Genomic DNA, 27,355 nt, shown 5'->3' with positions numbered 1-27,355 from the left:
CCTATAATGCGAATGTTGGTGCATTTAACATTGTCCCAGAGGTCTCTTAGGCTGTCTTCAGTTCTTTTCATTCTTTTTTCTTTATTCTTTTCCACATCAGTGATTTTCACCATTCTGTCTTCCAGGTCACTTATTCGTCCTTCTGCCTCAGTTAATCTGCTATTGATTCCTTCTGGTGTATTTTTCATTTCAGTTATTGTGTTGCATATCTCTGTTTGTTTGCTCTTTAATTCTTCTAGGTCTTTGGTAAACTTTTCAATCTTTGCATCCAGCCTTTTTTCAAAGTCCTGGATCATCTTCACCATCATTATTCTGAATTCTTTTTCTGTAAGGGTGCCTATCTCCTCTTCATTTAGTTGTTTTTCTGGAGTTTTATCCTGTCCCTTCATCTGGTACAATGTCCTCTGCTTTTTCATTTTCTCTATCTTTCTGTGGCTGTGGTTTTCAGTTCCACAAGATGAAATACTGCTGATACTGCTGATTCTGCTGTCTGCCCTCTGGTGGAGGAAGCTGTTTAGGAGGGACTTGCTTCCTAATGGGAGGGACTGATGGTGGGTAGGGCTGGGTGGGAGGAGCTCAGTAAGCCAGAGATGATCCCTCTTGCCTGGAAGCCCAGGTCTTCACTCAGTCCCTCTGCTCTTCTCAGAGATAGACCTCTTTCTCCATCATTCAATATCCAGGGAAGATGTCAAGTATCATTTCACAATGATGAAAGTCAGGTAACCTGACATCTCTTAGACAATGCTTTGGACATGAAGGCAGGTGTTTATTTTAATCTCTGCACAACTGTGAAGAGAGTCCATTTCTAAGATGATCAGTAATAAGTCCCCCATGGGATTCCTGCCTGACTTACAGTTTCCTTTGTATCTTTATGATAATACTTAGCTCTCATTCTGCTAATCTTCTACTCTGTCTTTATAGAGACAAGAACCATTTTGCTCTTGAGCTTAAGCTGTCCCCTTCTCAAACATGATGACTGTTCTCAAGTTCTCTGACTTTTTTAAAATTTAATTTTTGTTTCCTACTGGAGTATAGTTGATTTACAACGTTGTGTTAGTTTCTGGTGTACAGCTAAGTGATTGAGTTATACATATACATATATCCATTCTTTTTCAGATTTTTTTTTCCATATAGGTTATTAGAGAATATTGAGTAGAGTTCCCTGTGCTATGCAGTAGGTCCTTGTTGAATGTCTATTTTATATATAGTCAAATTCTCTGACATTTCCTTGCATCCTTGATGTGGTGGAGGTTTCACCTTATCTTCTCATTATCTTCTCATACATCTGTATAGACAGAGCTTTGGTGTTCTCTTTGTTGCCTGGCTGTGGAGGCTCCAGAGAAGGAAGTGTAGACCCAGATAGAGAGAGCTGACTACTTCCTTTGTCTACTTGTTCATCTTTATGAAACTACTGAGTATTTTAAATTATAAGAAAAGCATAAAATTTACTAATAATATAAAAATGCCATGATCTAGCCCTTACCAGAATTAACAAATATTGGCATTCTGATGTATCAGCTTCATACCATTTTTAAGATGAAATAACAAAATAATACACTTACAAAAAGCACTCTTTCCATATTCCCCTTACTTCCCCTCAAAGAGGCATTGTATATGTATTTGTAAGTGTATATATATTTACATATGTGTTTACATGTATATTACATATACATATTACATTTATATGTGTGGTTTTATGTATAATATATATGATAAAAGTTGTACATCATAAGATACTCAGCTAGGAAATGAAGAAATAAATAATGATGTGACAGCATAGTGGAAAATTCTTTGGTACTTAAAGTGATGCAAAACTTAATATGTCAACATTAATAAAAATGTATTATGTTCAAAAACCAATTGTAAATGACACATAATATGATTTTGCCTATGCATGCCTTTTTAAAATGAAAAAAATGAAGACTTTGCTAATGAAAGAATAATACCAAAAACAATAAAAAGTGTAGTGGTATACTAGATATCAAGTTAGTGTAGTGGTTTCCTTAGGGAAGGAAAATAATTGGAATTGTATCTATTTTTTATTGCAATGAAAATACCTAAGGAGAGGATGGTGAAGTGTGTGGATTTGATAATGTTGACCGGCAGGTACCGACCTTTATTACTAGTCTCTATACATTTTATTATGCTTGAATAATCCCTAATAAAAATAAACATATGTATGTCGGTTAAAGTACACTCTAAAATTTTATATGCTGTAGACTTTATAGAACACAATTTTATCTTATAGTTTTCATTGCTTGTATTGATTCATATATCTCTTATTTTATTAATTGATTCATTTTATTTGCTTTATGTTCATGTCAAATGAATATCAATATTATTGATATTTCCTTCCTTTTCCTTGTAAATGAACAAGATACCCAGAAGGAATTTTAGCACATAAACCCATCCCTAAACTTGCAATGCTCATGCTGGAAAGGTTCCTTTTCCTCCTTTCATCAATTTGCCCCATCCCACCAGCTCCCCTGTAGGAGTGAAACATGACATGTACTACTACTGTTCATGACAGGAAAAAAATATCACGATAGGAAATTTCACTGTGAGAGTCCCATATGCTGAGCCCTTTGCAGCTGATTTACATCTGTTCATCTTTCTAATGATTACAACAATCCTAATAAGTTTTATGACACATTCAGTTATACACTGAGCTTCTCATACAGTTCAGCACTTTCCCCATTACAAAGCAAGTGTTGCAGCCAGGATTAAAATCAGAGTGTCCGAGTCTAAATATTTTCTCAAATGATTGATCCTCTTATGGCCACTTTTGTGTCCCTCAGGAGAGGAATAATCACTACTGCACGGGGACATTACTGTTAGGACCCCTTCTACTAGTGTGAACTTGCAAGTATCTGTCTTTTGAGGACCAACAATTGTTATTTTTATCTGTCTTTTTAGATCCTGTGCATTTCATCTGTTCTCCCATTCAACATGACATATGCTTGTTTTTAATCATTTATTGGTTTAGGAGAAGACCGTCCTTAAAGATGAGACAGATTTTAATTTTACTCATATTTCTGATTGTTTGAAAGTGTGGAATAATTCTGAAGGAATAAAGCCATGACTTCTTTATTCCATTCTAAGAACTTTCCACAATGTGTTAGATAGTCATCGTACAATAAAAATATGGGCTGATTAAGTGAGTAGAGGGGAGAAGAGGAGAAAGAGAAGATGGGTGAAGAGAGAAATAAATAGAGGGAAATATTGGAATATTCACTAGGTTCACAGTGTAGTTGAGCATTTTCCCAAAGCAACAGTTCTATGACTTTGATGTATGTCAGACTCATTTGCAGAGCTTGTTAAAACAGAGTTTTTTTAAAAACAGATTCCTGGAGCTTATCATCAGTTAGTCTGGAGCGGGGCCCAAGAAATGGCATTTTAAACAAGTTTCCAGGTACTGCTGCTGCAGGTCCAAGGGCCCTATTTTTATTTTCTTGACATCCACTGCTTTCCATCAGATTAATCAACAGCATGGAACCCAGAAACCAAACAGATGATACAGAATTCCTTCTCCTGGGATTGACAGATGACCCCAAACTGCAGCCCCTCCTCTTCTGCCTGTTCCTGTCCATGTATCTGGTCACCATGCTGGGAAACCTGCTCATTGTCCTGGCTGTCCTCTCTGATTCCCATCTCCACACTCCAATGTACTTCTTTCTCTCCAATCTGTACTTTACTGACATCCGTACAAGCACAACCACAATTCCAAGGATGTTGGTGGACATCAAAGCGCAGAATCAGCATATCAGTTATGCAGGGTGCCTCACCCAGCTCTGTTTCATCCTGGTCTTTGTTGGTTTGGAAAATTGTCTCCTTGCATCAATGGCCTATGACCGCTATGTGGCTATTTGTTACCCCCTGATGTACACAGTCATCATGAACCCCCACTTCTGTGTGCTGTTGATTCTACTTTCCTTGTGCCTTAGCACTGTGGATGCCCTGCTTCACAGTCTGATGGCTTTGCGGCTGTCCTTCTGCACAAACTTGGAAATCCCCCACTTTTTCTGTGAACTTGCTCAGGTCATCAAGCTTGCCTGTTCCGATTCCCACATCAACATCTACCTGCTGGATTTTATGGCTAGTATACGGGGTGGTATTTCTCTCACTGGGATCATTTTCTCTTATACTAGAATTGTCTCTTCTCTTTTCTGAATGCCATCAGCTGGCAGAAAATATAAAGATTTTTCCACCTGTGGGTCTCATCTCTTAGTTGTCACCTTATTCTATGGTACAGGTATTGGGGTGCACATTACTTCTGCAGTTACTGACTCTTCCAGGAAGAGAGCAGTGACTTCAGTTTTCTATGCTGTGGTTCCTCAAATGATGAACCCCTTTATTTATAGCCTGAGGTAAAAGGATATGAAGGGAGCCTTCAGAAAAATCATTAGTAGGATAACTTCACTTTAGTGATGTGTCATCATATAGCCCTGATTTCTACAATGAGTCAAGGGGAAAGGTATTCTGGTTTTTTTTTTCCTGTCTACCTAACTCTTTTATCACAACAGTCTTCTAAAATGACCTGATAAGCTGCATTTCAGCTTAGGCTTGAAGTCTGATTTTGCTCTTTGTCTAAGTCTTATGTTTGACAAATGACTTTCACTGACTAAAATCACTTTTTTGAGTTCACATTCCAGAGATATAGAACTCAGGCCCAGGGATGTTTTTTTAATTAATTAATTAATTAATTAATTTTATTGGCTGAGTTGGGTCTTTGTTGTTGCACGCGGGCTTTCTCTAGTTGTGGCCAGCGGGAGCTACTCTTTGTTTTGGTGCATGGGCTTCTCATTGTGGTGGCTTCTCTTTGTTGTGGAGCATGGGCTCCATAGGCATGTGGGCTTCAGTAGTTGCAGCATGTGGGCTTCAGTAGTTGCAGCATATGGGCTCAAGAGTTGTGGCTCACAGGCTCTAGAGCTCAGGCTCAGTAGGTGTGGAACCAGGGCTTAGTTGCTCCGTGGCATGTGGGATCTTCCCAGACCGGGGCTCGAACACATGTCCCCTGCATTGGCAGCTGGATACTTTTTTTTTTTTGGTTAATTTGGCTTTTTTTAAAAAAATGTTTTTTAAGCTCTTTATTGCTTTACACTGTTGTGCCAGTTTTTGAGGTACACCAAAATGAATCAGCTGTATTTAAACATATATCCCCATAGCCCCTCCCTCCCGTGACTCCCTCCCACCCTCCCTATCCTGGCCCTCTAAGGCATCACCCATCGTTGAGTTTATCTCCCTATGTTATGCAGAAACTTCCCACTGGCTATCTGTTTTACATTTGGTAGTGTATATAGGTCAATGCTACTCTCTCACTTCGTCCCAGCTTCCCCTTTGCCTGCCTCCCACCCCGTGTCCTCAAGTCCATTCTCTACATCTGCATCTTTATTCTTGACCTGTCACTGGGTTCATCAGCACCATTTTTTTAGATTCCATATATATGAGTTAGCATATGGTATTTGTTTTTCTCTTTCTGGCTTACTTCGCTCTGTATGACAGACTCTATGTCTATCCACCTCATTACAAATAACTCAATTTCATCCTTTTTTATGGCTGAGTAATATTCCATTGTATATATGTGCTGCATCTTCTTTATCCATTCATATGTTGATGGATATTTAGGTTGCTTCCATGTCCTGGCTACTGTAAATAGTGCTGCAATGAACATTATGGTACATGTTTCTTTTTGGATTACGGTTTTCTCTGGGTATATGCCCAGTAGTGGGATTGGCAGCCGGATTCTTAACCACTGCACCACCAGAGAAGTCCCCAGGGATGTTCTTATAGTAATTTTAGGGGAGCACATTCTCAGAAGAAAGTGGAAGAATTTTGATAGGGCAGGGAAAGGATTTAAGCAAAGCCATGGTTATAGGTAGAGATTAGCTTCTACCTTAACCCATGGGTAGGACCATATGAATTTCACCCATATCTTCTTACAGTAAACAAAGGAGCTGACCTTTCCTTCTCCTAGTTGGCAATTACTGACAGATGCCTCAATTAAACTATCTCTCTGCAGCAATATCAGACTCCACCATCCTCAGTTTCATCATCTGTAACATTGATATAATTAGATTATCTCAGTGGATTGAAATGATTATGAGAGATCCAAGTTTCAAGCTGTAAAGGTCTTTGGTTCTAATAAGAAATAGAAACCTTGACTGTTATATTTTCAAAGAAGAAAGAGAGTTGCCTTTTACTACTGTTAATTCAGAGGTAGGGAATGTACTAGGATAGGAGGGTAGTGATGCACTAGTTCTCCTTGAAGTGGCTTCATCTTAGGACTGGCAGTGGCAACAGATGCAGATGTTGTACTTGGTCATGATGCCCCCAGACTGAAAACACTGTCCTTTCTTGGGTCATTTGATATTTGACCTTTCCATTGCATAGTCCATAATAACTGCCTTTGTCTTGTCACTGAGAATAGGATCATATGCCCTTTCTTAATCCTATACCTGCAGCAGGGAAAAACGATTATTATAAAAGTCTTAGACTGACCATCTAAAATTAATTCCTGTTTGGCAGTCAACCCTCGTAAGAACTGCAAACACTTACACGATGCCTGACATATAGTTGTACCTCAATAACATTCAACTGGTATCATAGTATTCCATATCTTGTCACTACTGTAAGCCTTACAATCAATTTTCACTCATACTTTTATCACCTGTGTCAGCATCTATATTTGTTTAACGTTATGGTAATATTCTATCAGCAGCTTTTTATGGCCTGAGTAATATAATCAAATAACCAACTATTGGATAGGCAGGGTAATGGTTGTTAATCTCTTTCTGACACTTTATTTGCTTTGATTCCTACTCACTGATTCACTGATAAGAATGTATCTAAATTTTTGCTGTCTCTTTAATTCCCTCACCTTGCTGTATTTCTTACTCATCTCCAGTGGATTCCACACAGATTATCAAGATAAGTAAAATTAATGGCTCACTTAAGTCTTAAAGTTGGCTGTATAATTTGGGTTCTTATGCAAAACTGTAAAATGTGTCGATGAAGAAAGCAGTGTTTCTGTGGAAAGGTTGAATGTAAAGTTGAGCAGGAGAAAAGGTAAACGGGAAGAGTTACTAATCATCACCTTTTCCCCAAGTACAAAAATGTGGGGCCATCAGACAAAGCATCTTTCTGGATGTGTGTGTGGTGGGAGAAAATGATGGAGGTTACAGTAGAATTAAAGGATGCAATTCATCAGTGGGGAGAAGAATTGTGTCAGCATAACAACTTGAGGACAGCTCCCTGCCTCTTGCCCATTTGTCTCCTAGTGCTGAGTTTCCTCCGTTGACATGCACAGACACCAACAGAGATGGATCAGCTGAGGCCCTTGTGTATATTGCAGATTTACAGATCTCACTGGAAATCTGGTGAGAAATATTGGCTTTGAATCACTGGGGAGACATCCAAAGGATGAGTTCTATAAATAAGCACTTTGTGAATTTCTGATGCACTCAAAGTCTGAGAAACATGACTGTTAATATTAGAAGAACATAGGAGACTGTATTTGCATTTTGGAATATGAAAGACCTTACATCAATTTTACTTGTTAAAATATCATATAAGATGTGGTGTATAAAATGTACCTATAGTTCTTAAGGAGTAGTGATTTGATGAAAATACATATAGCACATAAACATAAATACACACAAACACATATATCAGGTTAAGAATAAAGCATTAGACTATGCTTGAAGATTTTCTAAGTCATATCACCCTTCCCATCGCAGTGGTAACCATTCTGATGAATTCTACTTTTATTATTTGTTCAATGTTCGACTAGGCTGAATTCTATGAAATTGGCAGTATTTGTTCATGTTCCTCTGCACACTAGCATTTTCATGGGATTCAACTGCATCTTTTTATCACACCTATATACAGCCCTATACAATTTATTAACTATATTTAAAAAATAAATTTGCTTCTTTTTGAGTTAATAAAAGTAGCTTCTCAAAACTTGAGTTCTGTGTCTTTATTTTTTGCATCATTTTGCCACTGGGTTTCAAACCTGTTGTTTATGTAGCATTAATTCTTTTGCTTTCTATGCCATATCATTTTACACTGTGTATGGTGATATCAAAAAACAGTTATCCCTTGCAGATGCAGAGAATGGACTGGAGGACACGGGGTTGGGGGGTGGGGGGCTAAGGGGAAGCTGGGAAGAAGTGAGAGAGTAGCATAGACATATATACACTACCAACTGTAAAATAGATAGCTAGTGGGAAGTTGCTGTATAACAAAGGGAGATCAACTCGATGATGGGTGATGCCTTAGAGAGCCAGGATAGGGAAGGTGGGAGGGAGTTGTGGGAGGGAGGGGATATGGGGATATATGTTTAAATACAGCTGACTCACTTTGGTGTACCTCAAAAACTGGTACAAAAGTGTAAAGCAATTATATTCAAATAAAGAGCTTAAAAAAGAAAAAAAAAAGTTATCCTTTATGATGTGGATGGAAGTTTTGGGTAGCTAGTTTTCTGTTGAATATCAGCGTTTGAGTAATATATATATATATATATATATATATATATATATTCTCGTAGAAATGGGGGGAAGTTTTATATTAGGAGTGGAGTTGTGTATGTAGGAGTGCCTACTCTCTTTGGGTAGTTCCATAGTGTTTTCCTAAGTGGTTTAATCAATTTTCATTGCCACAAGAAGTATCTTGAGATCCACGACATTTTCAACACGTTTTCATTTACCCTGACAACTAAATGGTTATAAAATATCTAAATTAGATTTCTCCTCTTATGAGACCGAGAGTCTTGTCACATATTTTGGGTCATATATTTTTTCCTTTTCTATGAAATATCTTTTTATGGTATTTTATTGATCTACCTAATTTTTTTTCTTATTAGCTCATAATCGTTCTCTATTTAGTTTAAATTGAAGTAATTGAAATTAAATAAAAATAATCTTTTGTTAGTTATAGGCATTGAAAATGTCTTTAAATAGGTTTGTGGGTTTTCTTGGAAAATCGTTTGCAATTTTTTTTGGATGAACATAAATGTTTAGTTTTAATATAGCTGAATTTCTCAATATTTATTTTCATGGTTCATCCTCAATAGGTCCTGATGCTGTAACCCATGCTTACCTCACAAAAAGGGTTTATAGTTTTGGCTTGCACATTTTGTGACCCCACTTGGAGATTAATTTTGACTTTGATGTGAGATAGTAAGCTAAATTCATCTTATGTCCCTGCACTATTTAATTAGCCCATCCATTTGTTGTAATCCCACTTCTACAATAAATAAATGTCCATTGATGGTTTGGTTTTTCTCTGAGATCTCCCTTCTGATCAATGTATATTGTATTTATACAATAAATACTGTCAATAATTATCATACCAGTCAGATATAATTAATTTTGTTATGAAAAATAAGCTCCCAAATTTATGGCTACATCCTCAAAGATGCCTGGTATCACAGATTGGCTTCTACTCTAATACTTTAAATTTTACTGTGACAGGATGTATAACCAAGAAACATAATTTCAACCCATGGTCCTAAATGTGAAAAATATATTGAAGCTACTAATATCAATTTGGGAAAAGTTTGTTCTGAAATTATAAAGAGGTAAAATGCCTGTTTCATTTGAGTACACACAATATATAAGAAATTGATAAATACTGTATACCTAAATAGAATCAATGTTCAATAAACCACACATAAAATTAGCCCTTAGTGTTTGCACTTACAAGGTTCATTCACTATATTATCACATGTATTTATACAGGTAATATATATCTACCCATATATGGAAACTATGTTTTTGAGCTTAAAAGTAGTATCACGGGCTTCCTAGGTGGTGCAGTGGTTAAGAATCCGCCTGCCAATGCAGAGGTCACGGGTTCAATCCCAGCTCCAGGAAGATCCCACATGCCGCGGAGCAACTAAGCCCGTGTGCCCAAAAAAAAAAAAAAAAAAAAGTAGTATCAGTTTTCCTAATATTGTTCTTAGGAGAGCCTTGCCTTTAAATATAGATTTTTTTTTGAAAGAACAACTGTAATACAGTAACAACAGGAAGGTCTGTTGAAGTGTGTAGGGTACTTGAAATTAATGTGAACCAAGAAATGTGCAGGGAGAAGGTGTCATACATTTGACCGCTCAGGGTAAAGAATCATTCACAGCAAAGTTTTTCACCTCTGAGCCTTACTCCTTAAGGATTTGAGCTGCCCGGTTATCACAAGAGAGTAAAAGAGTTTGACTAATGAGGAGCTTTGGATATTGAAGCCCCAAGAGACAGAGAGACTGCAGATAGTCTGCCTTTGACCACCCCACTCAACAATCAACCCAGGTCATATGCAGCACAACCTGAGCCTAGTCCCAGGGGCCATCATTTCTGCACAGAAGCCCAGTGCTTCCCTGTCTTTCTGTGCTCCCTGAATGGATACAGAGCTTCCATTTTTCTCCTTCCCATCCAGAGAAGAACTGAACATCATCACTTAGTGTTGGCACCATGCATTCGAAGTCTTCTATTTCATGTTTTGCAAATAAGGACAGGTTTTTGTTTAGCAGCTGATTTGGAGGCAGCTGTGAGGTGAGTGACTGCAGAAGATGAGTAGAACTAGGTCACCTGGGAGGTGCTGCTAATGGTCCACTATCTTCTCCTCGGTCTGTTTCCTTGCACCTTTTGCACCCACGCTTGACTACCTCTGTTTCTGTTAATCTCCTACTCAGATCCTAAAGGTCAGGGACTTTTTCCATCCTCAAGAGTAATCTGCTTGCTCAACTTAAAGATATGTTCTAAGCTTCTCTTACATGTTCTTTATTACTTTGTCAAGGGGCAGAGGCGTGCTGCCAGCTTCTGCTTTCCTTTCCATTGCTTGCTCATGATACCACTTTCTAGGAGAAAAATTGGTTTTGAAAATGTCTCATAATTATGAGTATTCTAAGAAAGAAGAGGTGGAGAATGAGGCAGATCCCCAAACAACACCCCAGTCTGCCTTTTTCTCTTTAGTAATCTATGAAATATCTTAAAGGGGAGAGCACCATAGGACAAATAAGCATATATCCATGCTTCCAGAATTAGTAAAACTTTTTGTTTTGCTGTCAGAGCTCTTTTATTAAATTAACAAAAATATGAATAAATAGAAAATATATTTTATGTTCCCTTTCATTCCTAGAGGCAACCACAATTCTGAATTTGGTTGTTCTCCATATGTTATTTAAAATTGTTTTACACATTACGTATGTGTTTGTGTGTAAAAGGCAATAATGAAAATGTCCCTCAATAGGAAAATGGATAAATAAAATGTGATGTAATAAGATGTAGGAATTAGGTAAGATAGTTAAAGTTAATGAGCAAGAAAAAGCTGTACCAAGACATTAAACATATTATTTAAAAAAAAACAAAATGCAAAATTCCACGTACAATTTGTAAATGTTAAATGTAAAACAAGAATATAATTTATGGATATGTATTCAATGTATTAAAATTGTAGGAGAATAATGGATACCAAGTTCAGCACGGTGGTTCCCTTGGGGAATGAAAATTCATTGAGGATGTGAAAAAATAAATATGTATTAATTTAATTCTTTAAAATATCTACTTCGTTATCTGTACCTTTTTGTGCTTGCAATGTTGTATAATAAGAATTGAACTTTTAGTATCTTGTTATTTTAAAATATTTAAATTGTAACATGATATTGATGTCATGTTAGTCAAATTCTTTCTCTTTGGAGTTTTTAAATTGTGTTGATATGTCTAGGTCTAATTATTCATTTTAATTGCTATACATTTTATCATGTGTCCATGAGAATTGAGCATTAAGTATTGATGTTTATTTGGGTGATTCACCCATCCTGTTTCCCTACATAAGTGAGATTTCCAACAGGTGTTTCAGCACATCCATTCGTCCCTGAAAATTACAGTTGTCATGCTAAAGATGCTCTTCCTTTTTCTTCTCTTCCTTTACCTTGCTCCTCCTATCACTTTTCTTTTATAATGAATCATGCCAGGTGGTTCCGCTTGTGTCCATGGCAGAAACAAATCACAATAGGAAATATTGGGTGTCTTGTATATAAAATATTGTACTTGTGATTTTGTCTACTCATTACTCATCCCTGCTATATTCTCGTAAGTTTTCATGATGGTTCCCATTGTCCAAATAGGATTGAGGCTTCTCCCCCAGTTGAAAAAATTTCCTAGTTTACAAAGCAAGTGCTGGAGACAAAATTAAACTCAGAAGTGACTAAGTTAAAATCTTAATTGATGCTGTTACAGTTGCTAGCTTTTATAACTCCACACTAAGAGCCCATATTTTGTCATTGTTGAAGCAGAGTTTACTGAGGGCCATTCAGTTCCAAATATTAGTGTCCTAATGAGCTATTCACATAAGAGACAGCTTTACAGACTTTTTCTAAAGCATTGGTTCACAAGAATATTTGGCATAACCATTGATGCACCCAGGACATAGCCAAATAAATACCTCTTGTGAGTTTTGGGTGAACCAATGATTAAATTCTTAGCAACTCACTATGACACAGGAAACTGGAATGTTCTCAAGTTGATACTAAAGTAAGGATTCCTTTGGGAGGTAAGGAAGGCTGCTTGACCTAGATTTTGATGGGGACTGAAGTCATAGAAGGCAGATGATGTGAAATTCCATACTGATTTTCTACATTTCTTTCCTTAATATTGTCAGTTTTTATACAACAGAGACCGACATGCCCCCACCAAAAGTAGTATAGAAGCGATCACATTGCTGAGTAGCAAGGGACTAATTATTTCCATAGTCTACCATAAAAAGAAGGAAAGGAAAGAAGTGATAGATCTCAATGGGCTACAATGGGAGGTAAAAAAGAAAAGTAAAAAGAGATTTAGAAGTAATTATCTATTAATGGAGATAATTATGACTCAGTTTAAAATTTGAAAATGTATGCCACAATTTCCTATTGCTTTGCATTTTAAAACGTGGCTGAGAGTTAAACAGAAAAGCGTGTGCATGTGTTTTTTTCTTACACTGGTGTGTGTGTGTGTATTGGAAAAGTCAGGAAATTTCTAAAAATAAGGTTTGATTCTCTCACCCAATAACCATGATCATCTTAAATAACAGGTACTTCACAGTTACCAGGTCCTAGGCTCTCTACTAAGCTACTTTTAGGGATTAAAATTTTAAGTCCCACAACTATCAATGTTTCCAGGTATCCAGATGTAATATTCTCAGTTTGCTTTTCCATTTTAAGGCTAATTTGGTAATTATCTCCCTCTTCCTACTACTGTAGCACTGCTCTTGTCAGGCAAGCTGGACATTTGTGTTGGGAGACTTTAGGATTCTGCTTTGAACACACTAACATTTATTTTTTCATTATTTTAAAAATACCATGCACTTCCTATTTCTTCCAGTTCTTCTTTTTTTGGTATATATAAATATACAAATATTATCATAACATTATATGTTAAATACTCTTGTATTATTAGAAGAAAAGAAAATTTCATTGACATAATAGCCATAATAGCTTAAGGTTTCAAGTAGCATACTCTAATCCTGATTGTAGATTCTGAGTGTGGACCCTGTTTTGATGCTGTCACTTCTAGATACTACATTTGTGGTCAGATATTAGAAGACCTTCAAAATCAGGGAAAGAAGTTAATAGGTGGAAGTTTTCAGAAGCAAGTGATGGAATTTGGTCAATCCTTCTAGATACATAAATCTGTACTTCCTAAAGTTTGCATCACCAGGTGGTAGGAGTTCAAATCTAAAGTCTGGAAACCGGAGTTCAAATCATTTCACCACCTCTTACTCGAGTATCAGGCATTTTGCACCTTCACCTCACTTTACCTTTATCTTTGCATGGGGCCATGGATAAACAGGAGGATGTTAGAAGCACCTGACTCATAGGTCAACAGAGAATAAAACTAGTTAGGATGAGAACAGTGCTGAAAATTATGCCTGACAGTAGAACACTGTGTTAGCCATAGCGTGAGAAGTTAATCATAATTATTGTATTTATTTCAGTGATACTTGATAATAGCATTATTAACTACAATGATTATAGCACAAGTTTTGTGATAAGAATCCAATAAGATGGCAGCAATGGAAAGGGGGAATTAAAAGAACAGAATTTGATGACATTGAAAATGAAGAGGTTGAAATTTTTCAGTGTGTTGAAGAATTTACTAAATACTGCCCTTGCACATTTGGTTATAGATAAAATAGGTTTGATTCCTAATATTTACAGAAAATTTAAAAAATTAATTTACTGGAGTGTAGTTGCTTTACAATATTGTGTTAATTTCTACTGTACAGCAAAGTGAATCAGCTCTATGTATACATATATGCCCTCTTTTTTGGATTTCCTTCACATTTAGGTCACCATAGAGCATTTAGTAGAATTTGCTGAGCTATACAGTAGGTCCTCAGTAGTTATTTATTTTAGTAATAAATTTAGTAGTGTCTATGTGTCAATCCTAGTCTCCTAATTCTTCCCACCCACCTTCCCCCTTGGTATCCCTATGTTTGTTCTCTGCATCTGTGTCTCTACTTCTGCTTTGCAAATAAGATTAAAAATGAACAGGTTGAGGGCTTCCTAGGTGGCGCAGTGGTTAAGAATCTGCCTGCCAATGCAGAGGTCATGGGTTCAATCCCAGCTCCAGGAAGATCTCACACGCCACAGAGCAGCTAAGCCCATGTGACAAAAAAAAAAAAAAAAAAATGAACAGGTTGAATTGAGTCATGAACATGAACTCCTAGAGCACTAGGAGAACGCTGAGGAGTTGGGCCACCATTTTCCCCATTAATTATGCTGTGTCTGCTTCGACATGTGGACAAGTTGATTTTCTATGCCTACAATGATCTATGCTCTAGAAGAGTGGTCTTCAAGGTAAAACCTAAACCAGCAACAACAATATTTGGGAATTTGTTAGAAAGGCAAATTTTGAGTCTCATACCCAATCTTCTGAATCTCATATTCTGAATGTGGGGCCAGCAATATGGCTTTTGAGAAAACCCTCCAGTTGATTTTGATGCAAAAAAAACAGTTTGAGAAACTCCGCTTTAAAGCCCATTTTTAATATGCTTGGTTTTGTTTTCCCTGCTTGCTGGTTGAAAGCTTTGGAGAATTCTCAAGTAATAAGCCATACACTGTTCCCTATTTTATTCCTATTAGTTGGTACTATGTGGGAAAGAATAAATTAGTTTTGAGTGTAGCAGAGAGGATAGAAAGAAAGGAGGCTGAAGAAATGAGAGAGACTAAAAGGGGGGGAGAAGCCAAAGGAAAAGATGAATAATATTCAGTTCAATTTACAATATAGACATTACAGTGTTTTAAAATAATGGGTTCTTGTACATCTGTTATGTGTCCTATCACATGTATTTCTCCCATCAGACTCATCCACAACATGGAAACAGAAAACAAAACAGATGTAACAGAATTTCTCCTCCTTGGTCTCTCAGAGGATCCAGAACTGCAGCCCCTCCTCTTTGCTCTATTCCTGACCATATACCTGATCACTGTGCTTGGGAACCTACTCATTATCCTGACCATCAGCTCTGACTCCCACCTCCATACCCCCATGTACTTCTTCCTCTCCAACCTATCCTTCATTGATGTCTGTTTCAGCACCACAACAGTCCCCAAGATGCTTGTGAACATTGAAAGACGGAGCAAATCCATCAGTTACACAGGCTGCCTCACCCAGGTTTGTTTTGTCCTGTTATTTGCAGGCTTGGAAAACTTTCTCCTTGCAGCAATGGCTTATGACCGTTATGTGGCCATCTGCCAACCACTGAGGTACACGGTCATCATGAACTCCCACCTCTGTGGCCTGTTGATTTTACTGTCCCTGGTCATTAGCAGTGCAGATGCCCTGCTCCACAGCCTGATGGTGTTGCAACTGTCCTTCTGCACAGACCTGGAAATCCCCCATTTCTTCTGTGAACTTGATCAGGTCATCAAGCTTGCATGTTCTGATGTCCACGTCAATAACATCCTGATATATTTAGTGACTAGCATATTGGGGGGTGTTCCTCTCCTTGGGATTACCTTCTCTTACACTCAAATTGTCTCCTCTATTCTGCGAATGCCATCAGCTGGTGGGAAATACAAAGCCTTCTCCACCTGTGGATCTCATCTCTCGGTTGTTTCCTTATTTTATGGGACAGCTTTTGGAGTGTATATTAGTTCTGCAGTTGCACACTCTTCCAAGAAGACTGCGATAGCCTCATTGATGTACACTGTGGTCCCTCCAATGTTGAACCCCTTTATCTACAGCCTGAGGAACAGAGACATGAAGCAAGCCTTGAGGAAACTTATGTGAGGAATATCTCCTTTTTGTAAGTGTCACCTGCCTTGTACATGGGCTTCAGAATGGGTCAACAAACAGGAATAATGGGTTAGTCAGAATGCCTGATTCTCCCTTCACCAAGGTCTTATGCTGCAGTGATGAAATACCAAAATAACGAAAGCAATTCAGTTTAGGTTTGAAAACTGACTTTGGTCTTCTCTAAAACTGAGAGATTTAAAATGTACGTGAATTCGTGGATTATAATTTTTTGGTCAGTTTCCATTGAATTAAAACCTGAATAGGGGATTCTTTCTACAGTAATTTCAAGGGGAATATTCTTAGGAGACTGTTAGTGACAGAGAGAGGAAAGGAGAGGAAAAAGAATTAAACAAGGGTGTCATTATAGCCAGAAGATTAAAAATCAGTTGCTCTTATCACACCAAAAAGATGGTAATTATGTGAAGAGATGAATATGATAGTTATTCTGACTGCAGTAATAATTTCATTAGGTATGTATATAAAATTATATTGAACAACTTAATGAATAAATATACGAAGGTGAGTCAAAAATTATCTGCACTCTGATTATATTAAAACTACTATAAATTCTACAGCCAGAGTGTGGATAATTTTTGATTCAGCCTCGTATATTTTTTTTTAATTTTTAAATTTTATTTATTTATTTATTATTTTTGGGGGGGTACACCAAGTTCAATCATCTGTTTTTATACACATATCCCCATATTCCCTCCCTCTCTTGACTCCCCCCCACCCTCCCTCGAGTCCCCCCCACCCTCCCCATCCCAGTCCTCTAAGGCATCTTCCATCCTCGAGTTGAACTCCCTTTGTTATACAACAACTTCCCACTTTAGTTTTAATTTTTTTTTGGTTATTTATTTATTTATTTTTTATTATTTTTTGGGGGGTACACCAAGTTCAATCATCTGTTTTTATACACATATCCCCGTATTCCCTCTCTTCCTTGACTCCCCCCACCTCGAGTCCCCCCACCCTCCCCGCCCCAGTCCTCTAAGGCATCTTCCATCCTCGAGTTGGACTCCCTTTGTTATACAACAACTTCCCACTGACTAACTATTTTTTTAAAAGAGGTGGCAAGGAAAGCATATCCTTCTGTTTGTCTCTCAGGGTGAGACAATCAGCCAACATGAATTTGGGAAAAGGAAGGAATTTATCAAATTAAGGTCATTTTGTTGTTTGTTTCCTTTCCTATGCAAAAGCTTTTTAGTTTGTGGTAGTTACTTGTTTATTTTTGTTTTGTTGCTTTTGGTGTCAAGTCCAAATATTCATTGCCAAAACCAACATCAAAGAGCTTAACTCCTGTGCTTTCTTCAGGAGTTTTACATTGCAGATCTTAATTAAAGTCTTTAATCCAGTCTGACTTGACTTTTGTGAGTGGTATAAGAAAGTGGTCCAGTTTTATTCTTTAATTTTCATTACCTAAAAGAGTAAGTATCTACTTAAGTACGGAAATATATTAATCAGTGGAGCCCCTTGGTTCCAGCTTGCCTACCCTTTTACATTTCCATTCTTTTGGTGGTAGATGGAAAACTTTATCTCTTTGTGAGCCCCAGCTAAGTCTTTGCATATTTTACTCAAAATTCATGTGTTTGAAATTCACTGGTGTTAAGATGGAGAACATTGGTATTACAATGCCATCTTGTCATAAGTTTATTTTCAAAAACTATATCTTAAAATATAGAATAAGAAAATTTATACAGAAAGTTAAATTGAAAAATAAATTGATGAGCACATGAAAATACTGACATTCTTAAAGAAAATATTAAATAAATATTAACATGGATCATCACTTGCAACTTAAATTATGAGTGAAATCTCATGAGATCTACTGAATAATGGACAAAGCTGCATACCAGTGCCTTAAGTGATATTGTATTTTTATCATAGAACAATCTAATATGAACAACATAATTCAACCCAGTATACCCCGATGTGGGGAAAATGTACATTGAATCTATTATGTGAAAATTGAAAAAAGGTGATAATGAAAGTCTAAAAAGGGAGTATGAAGTCTGCATATATTTATCACAGTCACAACTGATCACAGAGAAAAATCAGATTCTAGTCTGTAAAATAGATGTGAGAAATTAAGGAACAGCAGACATTCAAAGACTCTAAAGATGAAATACCCCTGCTTGAATTTTACAATGTCTTAGCTATATTTATAAATATATTATTTATACCCAATACATAAACTATGCTTTTGCACAAAAAATTGGAATCAGGCTTCCTAATAATATTAATTAGAGATGCCTTTGTTCATAACTTTAAAAAGGAAGCCTGAAATTCACTAGTAAGGGAGCCTGTGTATATTTGTGCAAAGTACGTGACATTGAGGTGAGCAAGAAGAGGTCGAGGGAATGGATGATGTATAACTGACATAACAGGGTCAGGAATTAGCCATCATGAATTCCTCTCTTTTATTGTCTTGGTCATTAAGGATTTGCACTGTCCAGGGACCAGAATGAGATAAAAATGTTTGTCTAATGAAGACCTTTGAATAGTGTTCCCCAGGGAAATAGAAACTGTAAAGAGTCATCTTGTGACAACCTTTGCCTAGTTAAGAAGCACCGTACCTGAGCCTCCTTCCAGAGATGATCCTTCTTGATCAGGAGTCCATTGTCTCACTTGGTCTCCCTGACCTTCCTGAGAATAGATTTTCTGTCTGCAGTATCCAGGTGTCATGTCAAGCATCATTCTACACTGATGTCATTCAGGCAAATTAAGTAAACAATGTTTTCGTAATGAGAGTAGGTGTTTTATGACAAATTTATCTATGTGAATCAATAAGAGTGTATGCATGGAATGATCAGGAGCATATGTCCCATGGGACTCTAGTAGACCTGTCTTCTTGTTGACGAGTTCCCATGTACGTTTGAACTGATGCTTATCCAGTTCTCAATCTGCTAGTCTCCTAATTTCCCTAAGAAATGGCAGAACCTGTTTTCCTCCTGAGCAGAAAGCTCCCCCTTCTCAAACATGATGACTGTTATTAAAATTTCTGACATTTATTTCAATTGTTTTCTGTTGTCATAGGGAAGGGCTTTGGTCAGCTTTATCTTTGATTTCCCTTCCTGGTTGTGATACACCATTATACAGAAATAATTTCATATTCTCCCTGTAGCTGGGCTTGAAAACACTAGGGAAGAAGTGGGAAAAAAAGGGGTCAACTGCCTGCCTTCCTAGTCTACTTATTTCTTTTTATACAATTACCAAATGTTTTATATAAGAACATTAGAGAGAACAAATGTCAACATTGACTATATCAGCTTCAGTCTTTTTAGATAGCAATAAAATAATATATATATACAGAAGGCACCCCTTTTGTATCTTCCTCTGTTTCTATTATTTCATTCCCAGATACAAAACCATATTGAATGTGATGGTGCCCTCGATGCATGGCTTTATACTGCATGTGTACTTAGTAAACATATATAGGATAAAAGGCTAACCATAATACCTATCAGTTAGGGAATGAAGAAGTAAATTGGAATGTAACAATATATTAGAATATTCTCTGTTAATCAAAATTAATGAAGTGGGACTAAATGTATTAACATTAACCAAAAATAAATTACATAAGAATGGCAATTGTAAATGGCATGTACTGTATGGTTCTTTCTATAAAAAGCTTTCAAAATGTAAAAGAATACAATGGTTTACAGAAAGATAATACTAAACATAGTAAAAATTGCATAGGAATAACATATATGAAGTTAATGTTAGTCAAATATACTCCAATGTAAAATAAAAAGTTAAGGGACTTCCCTGGTGGTGCAGTGGTTGAGAATCCACCTGCCAATGCAGGAGACATGGGTTTGAGCCTTGGTCTGGGAAGATCCCACATACCGTGGAGCAACTAAGCCTGTGCACCACAACTACTGAGCCTGTGCTCTAAAGTCCGAGAGCCACAACTACAGAAGCCCATATGCCTAGAGTCCATGCTCTGCAACAGAGAAGCCACCACAATGAGAAGCCCACGCACTGCAACAGAGTAGCCCCCGCTCACTGCAACTAGAGAAAGCCTGCTCGTAGCAACAAAGACCCAATGCAGCCAATAAATAAATAAAGTAATTAATTAATTAATTCATAAAAAGAAAAAAGTTAAAAAAATAAAAATAAATTGTCTCATGCTGTAGATTTTTTGTCATGCAAAACTTTAATAGATTTTCATTATTAGTATTGATTCATATAACTGAATAATTTTTTTAATTCATTTTAATTGCTAGGTATTTCATATATGCCTATAACAAATGAATATTGATACTATTAATGTTTCCTTCATTCCTTTCATACATGATAAATGTTCGCAGCTGGAGTTTCAGCTCATAAACTCTTACCTTAAATGTGCAGTTACCATGCTAGGGGTATGCACTCCTTCTACTGCCTTTCTTCAACTTGTCGCACACACTGCCTTCCTCTGAGGAATAAAAAATGAGGTGCCATTTTTTCACAGACAGAAAACCCCACACACAGTAAGAAATATTAGTACAAGGGCCCCGTATGCTGACTGCTATGCTGGCTGCTATTTCTCTATTCCTTTCTCATCATTGCAGCACCCCCATAAAGTTTTATGATAGTTTCTATCATACAAAAGAGGACACCATGACTTCTTATACAGTTGAACGATTTTTTCCCATTCACAAAACAAGTATGGTGCTGGTTTAAACCCAGAGTATTTTTGTGTAAGTAATACACCAAGTACTAAAGGCTATCATGGACACTTCTGATTTCCCCAGGAGGAGGATTACTGCTTTCCAGACACAATCGTGTTTGGATGCCTGTTTATCTTATAAGTATCATATAAATCTGCATTATCTTTTAGGTCTCTGTTTTCCAAGAACCACACATTGTTGCTATTTTCAGCTGTTTTTTTTTTTTTTTTTTAAATAGCCTGTGCATTTAATTCTTTCCCTCATTTAGCTCGTTTTTTTTTTTTTTTTTTTTTTGGAATATAATTCCTTTACACTCTTGTACCAGTTTTTGAGGTACACCAAAGTCAATCAGCTGTATTTATACACATATCCCCATATTCCCTCCCTCCCTCAACTCCCCCCCACCCTCCCCATCCCGGCCCTCAAAGGCATCATCCATCATCGAGTTGATCTCCCTTTGTTATACACAACTTCCCACTGGCTATTTTACATTTGGTAGTATATATATGTCTATGCTACTCTCTCACTTCATCTCAGCTTCCCCTTCACCCCCTGCCCACCCCCCAACCTCCTGTCCTCCAATCCATCCTCTGCATCTGCATCCTTATTCTGGTCTTGTCACTGGGTTCATCAGTACTATTTTTTTTTAGATTCCATATATATGAGTTAGCATACAATATTTGTTTTTCTCTTTCTGGCTTACTTCACTCTGTATGACAGACTCTAGGTCTATCCACATCATTATATATAGCTCCATCTCATTCCTTTTTTTTTTTTTTTTTTTTAATTTTATTTTTTTGGGGGTACACCAGGTTCAATCAACTGTTTTTATACACATATCCCCATATTCCCTCCCTTCCTTGATGCCCCCCCCCTCGAGTCCCCCCCACCCTCCCTGCCCCAGTCCTCTAAGGCATCTTCCATCCTCGAGTTGAACTCCCTTTGTTATACAACAACTTCCCACTGACTATTTTACAGTTGGTAGTATATATATGTCTGTGCTACTCTCTCGCTTCGTCTCAGTTTCCCCTTCACCCACCGCCCCCTCCCATACCTCGAGTTCTCCAGTCCATTCTCTGTATCTGCTTCCTTGTTCTTGTCACTGAGTTCATCAGTACCATTTTTAGATTCCGTATATGTGAGTTAGCATACAATATTTGTCCTTCTCTTTCTGACTTACTTCACTATGTATGACAGATTGTAGTTCTATCCACCTCATTACATATAGCTCCATCTCATCCCTTTTTATAGCTGAGTAATATTCCATTGTATATATATGCCACATCTTCTGTATCCATTCATTTGTTGATGGGCATTTAGGTTGCTTCCATGTCCTGGCTATTGTAAATAGTGCTGCAATAAACATTATGGTACAAGTTTCTTTTGGGATTATGGTTTTCTTTGGGTATATGCCCAGGAGTGGGATGACTGGATCATATGGTAGTTATATTTTTAGTTCTTTAAGGAAACTCCAAATTGTTTTCCATAGTGGCTGTACCAACTTACAGTCCCATCAACAGTGCAGGAGAGTTCCCTTTTCTCCACACCCTCTCCAACATTTGTGGTTTCCAGACTTTGTGATGATGGCCATTCTGATTGGTGTGAGGTGATACCTCATTGTGGCTTTGACTTGCATTTCTCTGATGATGAGTGATGTTGAGCATCTTTTCATGTGTTTGTTGGCCATCTGTATGTCTTCTTTGGAGAAATGTCTATTTAGGTCTTCCGCCCATTTGTGGACTGGGTTAGTTGCTTTTTTTGGTATTAAGCTGCATGAGCTGCTTGTATATTTTGGAGATTAATCCTTTGTCCATTGTTTCATTGGCAAATATTTTTTCCCATTCTGAGGGTTGCCTTCTTGTCTTGTTTATGGTTTCTTTTGCTGTGCAAAAGCTTTTAAGTTTCATGAGGTCCCATTTGTTTATTCTTGATTTTATTTCCATGATTCTAGGAGGTGGGTCAAAAAGGATGTTGCTTTGATGTATGTCATAGATTGTTCTGCCTATGTTTTCCTCTAGGAGTTTTATAGTGTCTGGCCTTACTAGCTGGTTTTTAAAAATGATATGCCATCTGTTACCTTAAAGAAGGAAGTCCCTTTAGGACAAGTAGAAAATATCCTCAATAAAGTTGACCAGTTTCTCTTAGATGAACCACTAATGCAGATAAGCATAATTTCCAGGAAGGAGTCATAAGCTTCAGGCTTCAGGGAAGTATTTTAAAATCTTTGCTCAGTTGCAGAGCTTAACACTTGGGTGGATGCCACTACTACACACTACTTCATGGGTAGGGGAAGACATACCTTGCAGGGAAGGGAAAAGATTTGGGGCATTGTTCAAGATGCAAAATTACAATTTTAAATGCAGCTTTTGAAATCTGAGTGATATTTTAGGGATGCTAATTCTGTTATATCCAAGACATTGAGCATGATAGGTCAACTAGGGAGTAAGAGAATCCAAATTCAGAACTAGTCTTAGTCACACACTGTACACTTCATGTCCGTCATGCAATCTCACCTAATCTGTGTCCCTGTGGGTGAAAAGAGTGATAGTATGATATAACTCATCTTTAATTTAACAAGCCCTCCAGATGATTTCTGAGGCAGGACAAAGTTTGGGCAGCATACTCTACTAGAGAGCATGGATAAATTCATTCTCATGTTTTCTGTGTGTGTTTGAGGCAAGAAATATTTCTGAAGGAAATGCCATGTCTTATTCTTTGTTTCAGTCTCAGCAGTTGGCACAATGTGTGAAAAAGAGTTGGTGATCAATTAAAATTTGGGACAAAAATCCAAGTGGAGGAAACAGGAATAGTGAGAGATGATGACAGAAGAAAAATATTAGCAAAGGGAAAGATTTGAATATCTCCATGTGTTCACAATATACAGAGTTTTCTTTTCTTTTTTTGAGTACGAGTTCTTAAACTTCAGGGCATTTCATATTCATCTGGTGGGTGTGTTAAAACTTAATTTGCTGGTCCTTAGTCCAGAGTTTGTCAGTTGTAGCTCTGGACTGATACTGAGATTTGCATTTCCACCAAGTTCCCAGTTAATGTTGCTATTAGTCCTTGGATCATTCATTTTATTTTATTTTATTTTATTTTATTTTCACACCATATTTTCCACCAGATTTATCAACAACATGGGACTGAAAATTCAAACCAATGTTTCAATATTTTTTCTCTTGGGGTTGAGCAATGATCCAGAAGTGCATCCCCTCCTCTTCTGGCCATGTACCTGGTCACTGTCCTGGGAAACCTGCTCATTATCTGGCTGTCATCTCTGACTCCCACCTCCAAACACCCATGTACTCCTCCCTCTTCAATCTGTCCTTCACTGACATCTGTTTAATCACAGCTACAATCCCAAAGATGTAGATGAACATTAAAGTACAGGAAGAGATCATCAGTTACACAGTCTGCCTCACCCAGGTCTACTTTGTCCTGGTGTTTGTTGGCTTGGAGAATTTTCTCCTTGCAGTGATGGCTTATGACCACTATGTCGCCATTTGTCACCCCTTGAGGTACACAATTATCTTGAACCCCCCTACTCTGTGTTCTGCTGATTCTACTCTCCTTGTTCATTAGCATTGTCAATACCCTGCATCACAGTCTGATGGTACTGCAATTGTCCTTCTGCAGAGACCTAGAAATCCCCCACTTCTTCTGTGAGCTTGCTCATGTCATCAAGCTGGCCTGTTCTGAGACCCTCAGCAATAATATTCTCATATATTTTATGGCTTAGCCTATTAGGTAGTGTTCCTCTCTCTGGGATCATTTTCTCTTAGGCTCAGATTGTCTCCTCCTTTGGGAACGCCACCAGTGGGCAGAACGTGTAAAGCTTTTTCCACCTATGGGTCTCATCTGTTAGTTGTTTTGTTTTCTACAGGACAGCTGCTGCTGGAGTGTACATTAGTTCTGCAGTTACGGACTCTTCCAGAAAGATTTCAGTGGCTTCAGTATGTGTGTTTTGTTTCCTCATATGATGAACCCTTTTCTCTACAGGCTGAAAAACAGGGACATGAAGGGAGCCTTGAGGAAATTCCTTGGTATAATACTTTCTTTTCTGTGATTGTGTTATCTATTTTGAGCTTAGTTTTCTGGAATGAATAAAAGTTATAGGAATTGTGGGAGAGACAAAATACCTGATTTTATGCCACCAAATTCTCCTAAAAGGACAAGATAACTTAATGGCCAAATGTATTTTATTTTAATTATGATTTTAAAATTTAATTTAATTTTCTTTTTGGCCATTCTGTGAGGCATGTGTGAGCTTAGTTCTGCGACCAGGGATCGAACTCTCATTCCCTGCATTGGAAGGTGGATTCTTAACCACTGGACCACCAAGGAAATCCCCAAAGTTTCCTGTTTTAAATGTCACCATCTGTAATGTAAAAATAGAGAATATTGAAAATAAGTAACTCCTAATCCCACCAACATGATAGAATCTCAGAAGAACAATGATGAGAATAATGACTGAGACAAAGAATTTATTCATTAATTTCAAACTTAAACAAGGTGAAAAGGAAGCACATTTATTCAATAAATTGTGTATGCATATACACTGGACTCCTAAAGAGATGCATCAGAGTCTTAAGATAATGACAGTCTTGTAAGACAAGGAAGATCAAATACTGACCTAATCACTCCAATTTCTGCCTCCATGGCTACATTGCCACCTCCTTTCCTCTGTATCTTCTTTGCTCTTGACTATCTTAAAAGTATACATGGGCTTACATTTAGGGCCTGCCCAGATAATACAGAATAAACTCCCCCTCTATAAATATCGTTTTTCAATTCAGTACTATTATCCTTTAACCTTAAGTTAATATGCATAAGTTAGAGGGTTTCTAGTGTGAACATATTGTTTTGAGGGCCAGCTTTCACCCTACTATAGAGGTGGTGTCTGGTTGACTCCATGTAAATATCTATTAACAACTTACCCCCAAAAAGGACAGGCACTTTTCTGTTTCTTGGTACCATGTCTCAGTATGACACCTGCATTTCCTGCCATTGCCTGGTGGCCCTGACAAGAATGAATTCTAAGGCAAGCACTCTCCATGGAGAACTGAATGACTCTCTACTCTTTCTGTACATCCCCTACCTCTAAAGCCCTGTAATGAAAGATAACTCTCTATTGTTGGGTCATACTAGACTTGGGGTATCTTTTTCTTACTAGAACTGAAAGCTTTCTCATCAATGAAGTCAATTCGGTCATAACCATCTCATATCAGTGAGATAATGTAATTATGCCAGTTTTCAAGATAATGAAAATGAATGTGGTGGATGTTAAGATTTTCTCAGAAGGACATGGTTTTCCAGTGAAGGATGTCACCACTTAGTAAATTGGGATATAAAATGTGAGCTCCCTTGATTCACTGTAGGTCTAACTCTGGAGTGCAATGGACATAGCCCTACCATGGGATCAGGTGGAAGCTAAGCTCTAGACACGACCACAGTGTTTCTTCCATCCATTCCACATCCTACAACTTTCCTTCTACTCAAATCACACACAAAAAAATCAGTAACACTAGAAGCCCTGCACCAGTCTCTTCTCCTAAGGAACCTGAGCAAATACATTGAACTTAGAGAACTGAAATCATTTGTTAAACATCACAAAACTAGCTAAAAACAAAGTTATGATTCAAAGTGAAGTGAGATGTTTGTAGACATTATGTTACCTACTCATTGAGGAAGAACTTGCAGGTTGAAGATTGAGGCATTCTGCTTCACCTGGGACTTCCGTCACCTTGACTCATTGCAGAAAATCTAGTCCAAAACAAACAATACTGTCACAGAAGAGAATATATGCTACCAATGAGTTTCCTGAAGTCTCCGTTCATGTCCCTATTCCTCAGGGGTGCATCATTTGGGGAACTACAGTGTACATAATTGAAGCCAATGCAGTCTTCCTGGAAGAGTCTGTAATTGTATAACTAAAGTACACTCCAATCATTGTCTCATAGAACAAGGAAACAATGAAGAGGTTGAGACCCACAGGTGGAAAAAGCTCTATACCTTCTACTCATTGATGGCATTCTCAAAACAGAGGAGACAATTTGAGTATAAGAGAAATGATTCCAGAAATAGAAGTATCCCCACATAGGCTAATCACAAATATATCTAGATGTTCTTGATGAGGGTATCAGAATAGGCCAGCTTGATGAGCTGAGCAATATCACAGAAGTGGGAGGTTTGTGCAGAAAGACTCACACAACATCACCAGACTTTGAAGCAGGGCATTGGCAAGGCTAATGACCAAAGAGAGGAGAACCAGCAGACCACAGTGGTGGGGGTTCATGACGATCAGGTACCTCAGTAGATGTCATATGACCATATACTGGCCTTACACCATGGCTGCAAGGGGAAAGTTTTCTAAGCCAATCTGAGTTAACAGTCTGTGTAGCTGATTGATTTGCTCTGTGCTTGGATGTT

General features: G+C 37.5%; 1 protein-coding gene and 1 pseudogene across 1 annotated transcript; both read left to right on the top strand.

Annotated features, from left to right (window-relative positions):
* Window positions 1–3,489: 3,489 nt before the first annotated feature.
* Window positions 3,490–4,425, top strand: LOC130836994 (olfactory receptor 7G2-like; annotated as a pseudogene).
* A 10,913-nt stretch (window positions 4,426–15,338) lies between these two features.
* LOC130836822 (olfactory receptor 7G3-like) lies at window positions 15,339–16,265 on the top strand. Its single transcript, XM_057709402.1, has one exon. The coding sequence runs from the start codon at window positions 15,348–15,350 to the stop codon at window positions 16,263–16,265; it is 918 nt and encodes a 305-aa protein (XP_057565385.1). The 5' UTR covers window positions 15,339–15,347.
* The last annotated feature ends 11,090 nt before the right edge of the window (window positions 16,266–27,355 follow it).

Source organism: Hippopotamus amphibius, chromosome 15 (genome assembly GCF_030028045.1).
Source record: "Hippopotamus amphibius kiboko isolate mHipAmp2 chromosome 15, mHipAmp2.hap2, whole genome shotgun sequence".
NCBI lineage: Eukaryota > Metazoa > Chordata > Mammalia > Artiodactyla > Hippopotamidae > Hippopotamus > Hippopotamus amphibius.
This window is presented reverse-complemented; position numbering and strand designations above follow the sequence as displayed.

Excerpts from the sequence above, each read along its gene's own strand:
- LOC130836822 (XM_057709402.1), top strand. The coding sequence starts at position 15,348 with ATGGAAACAGAAAACAAAACAGATGTAACAGAATTTCTCCTCCTTGGT.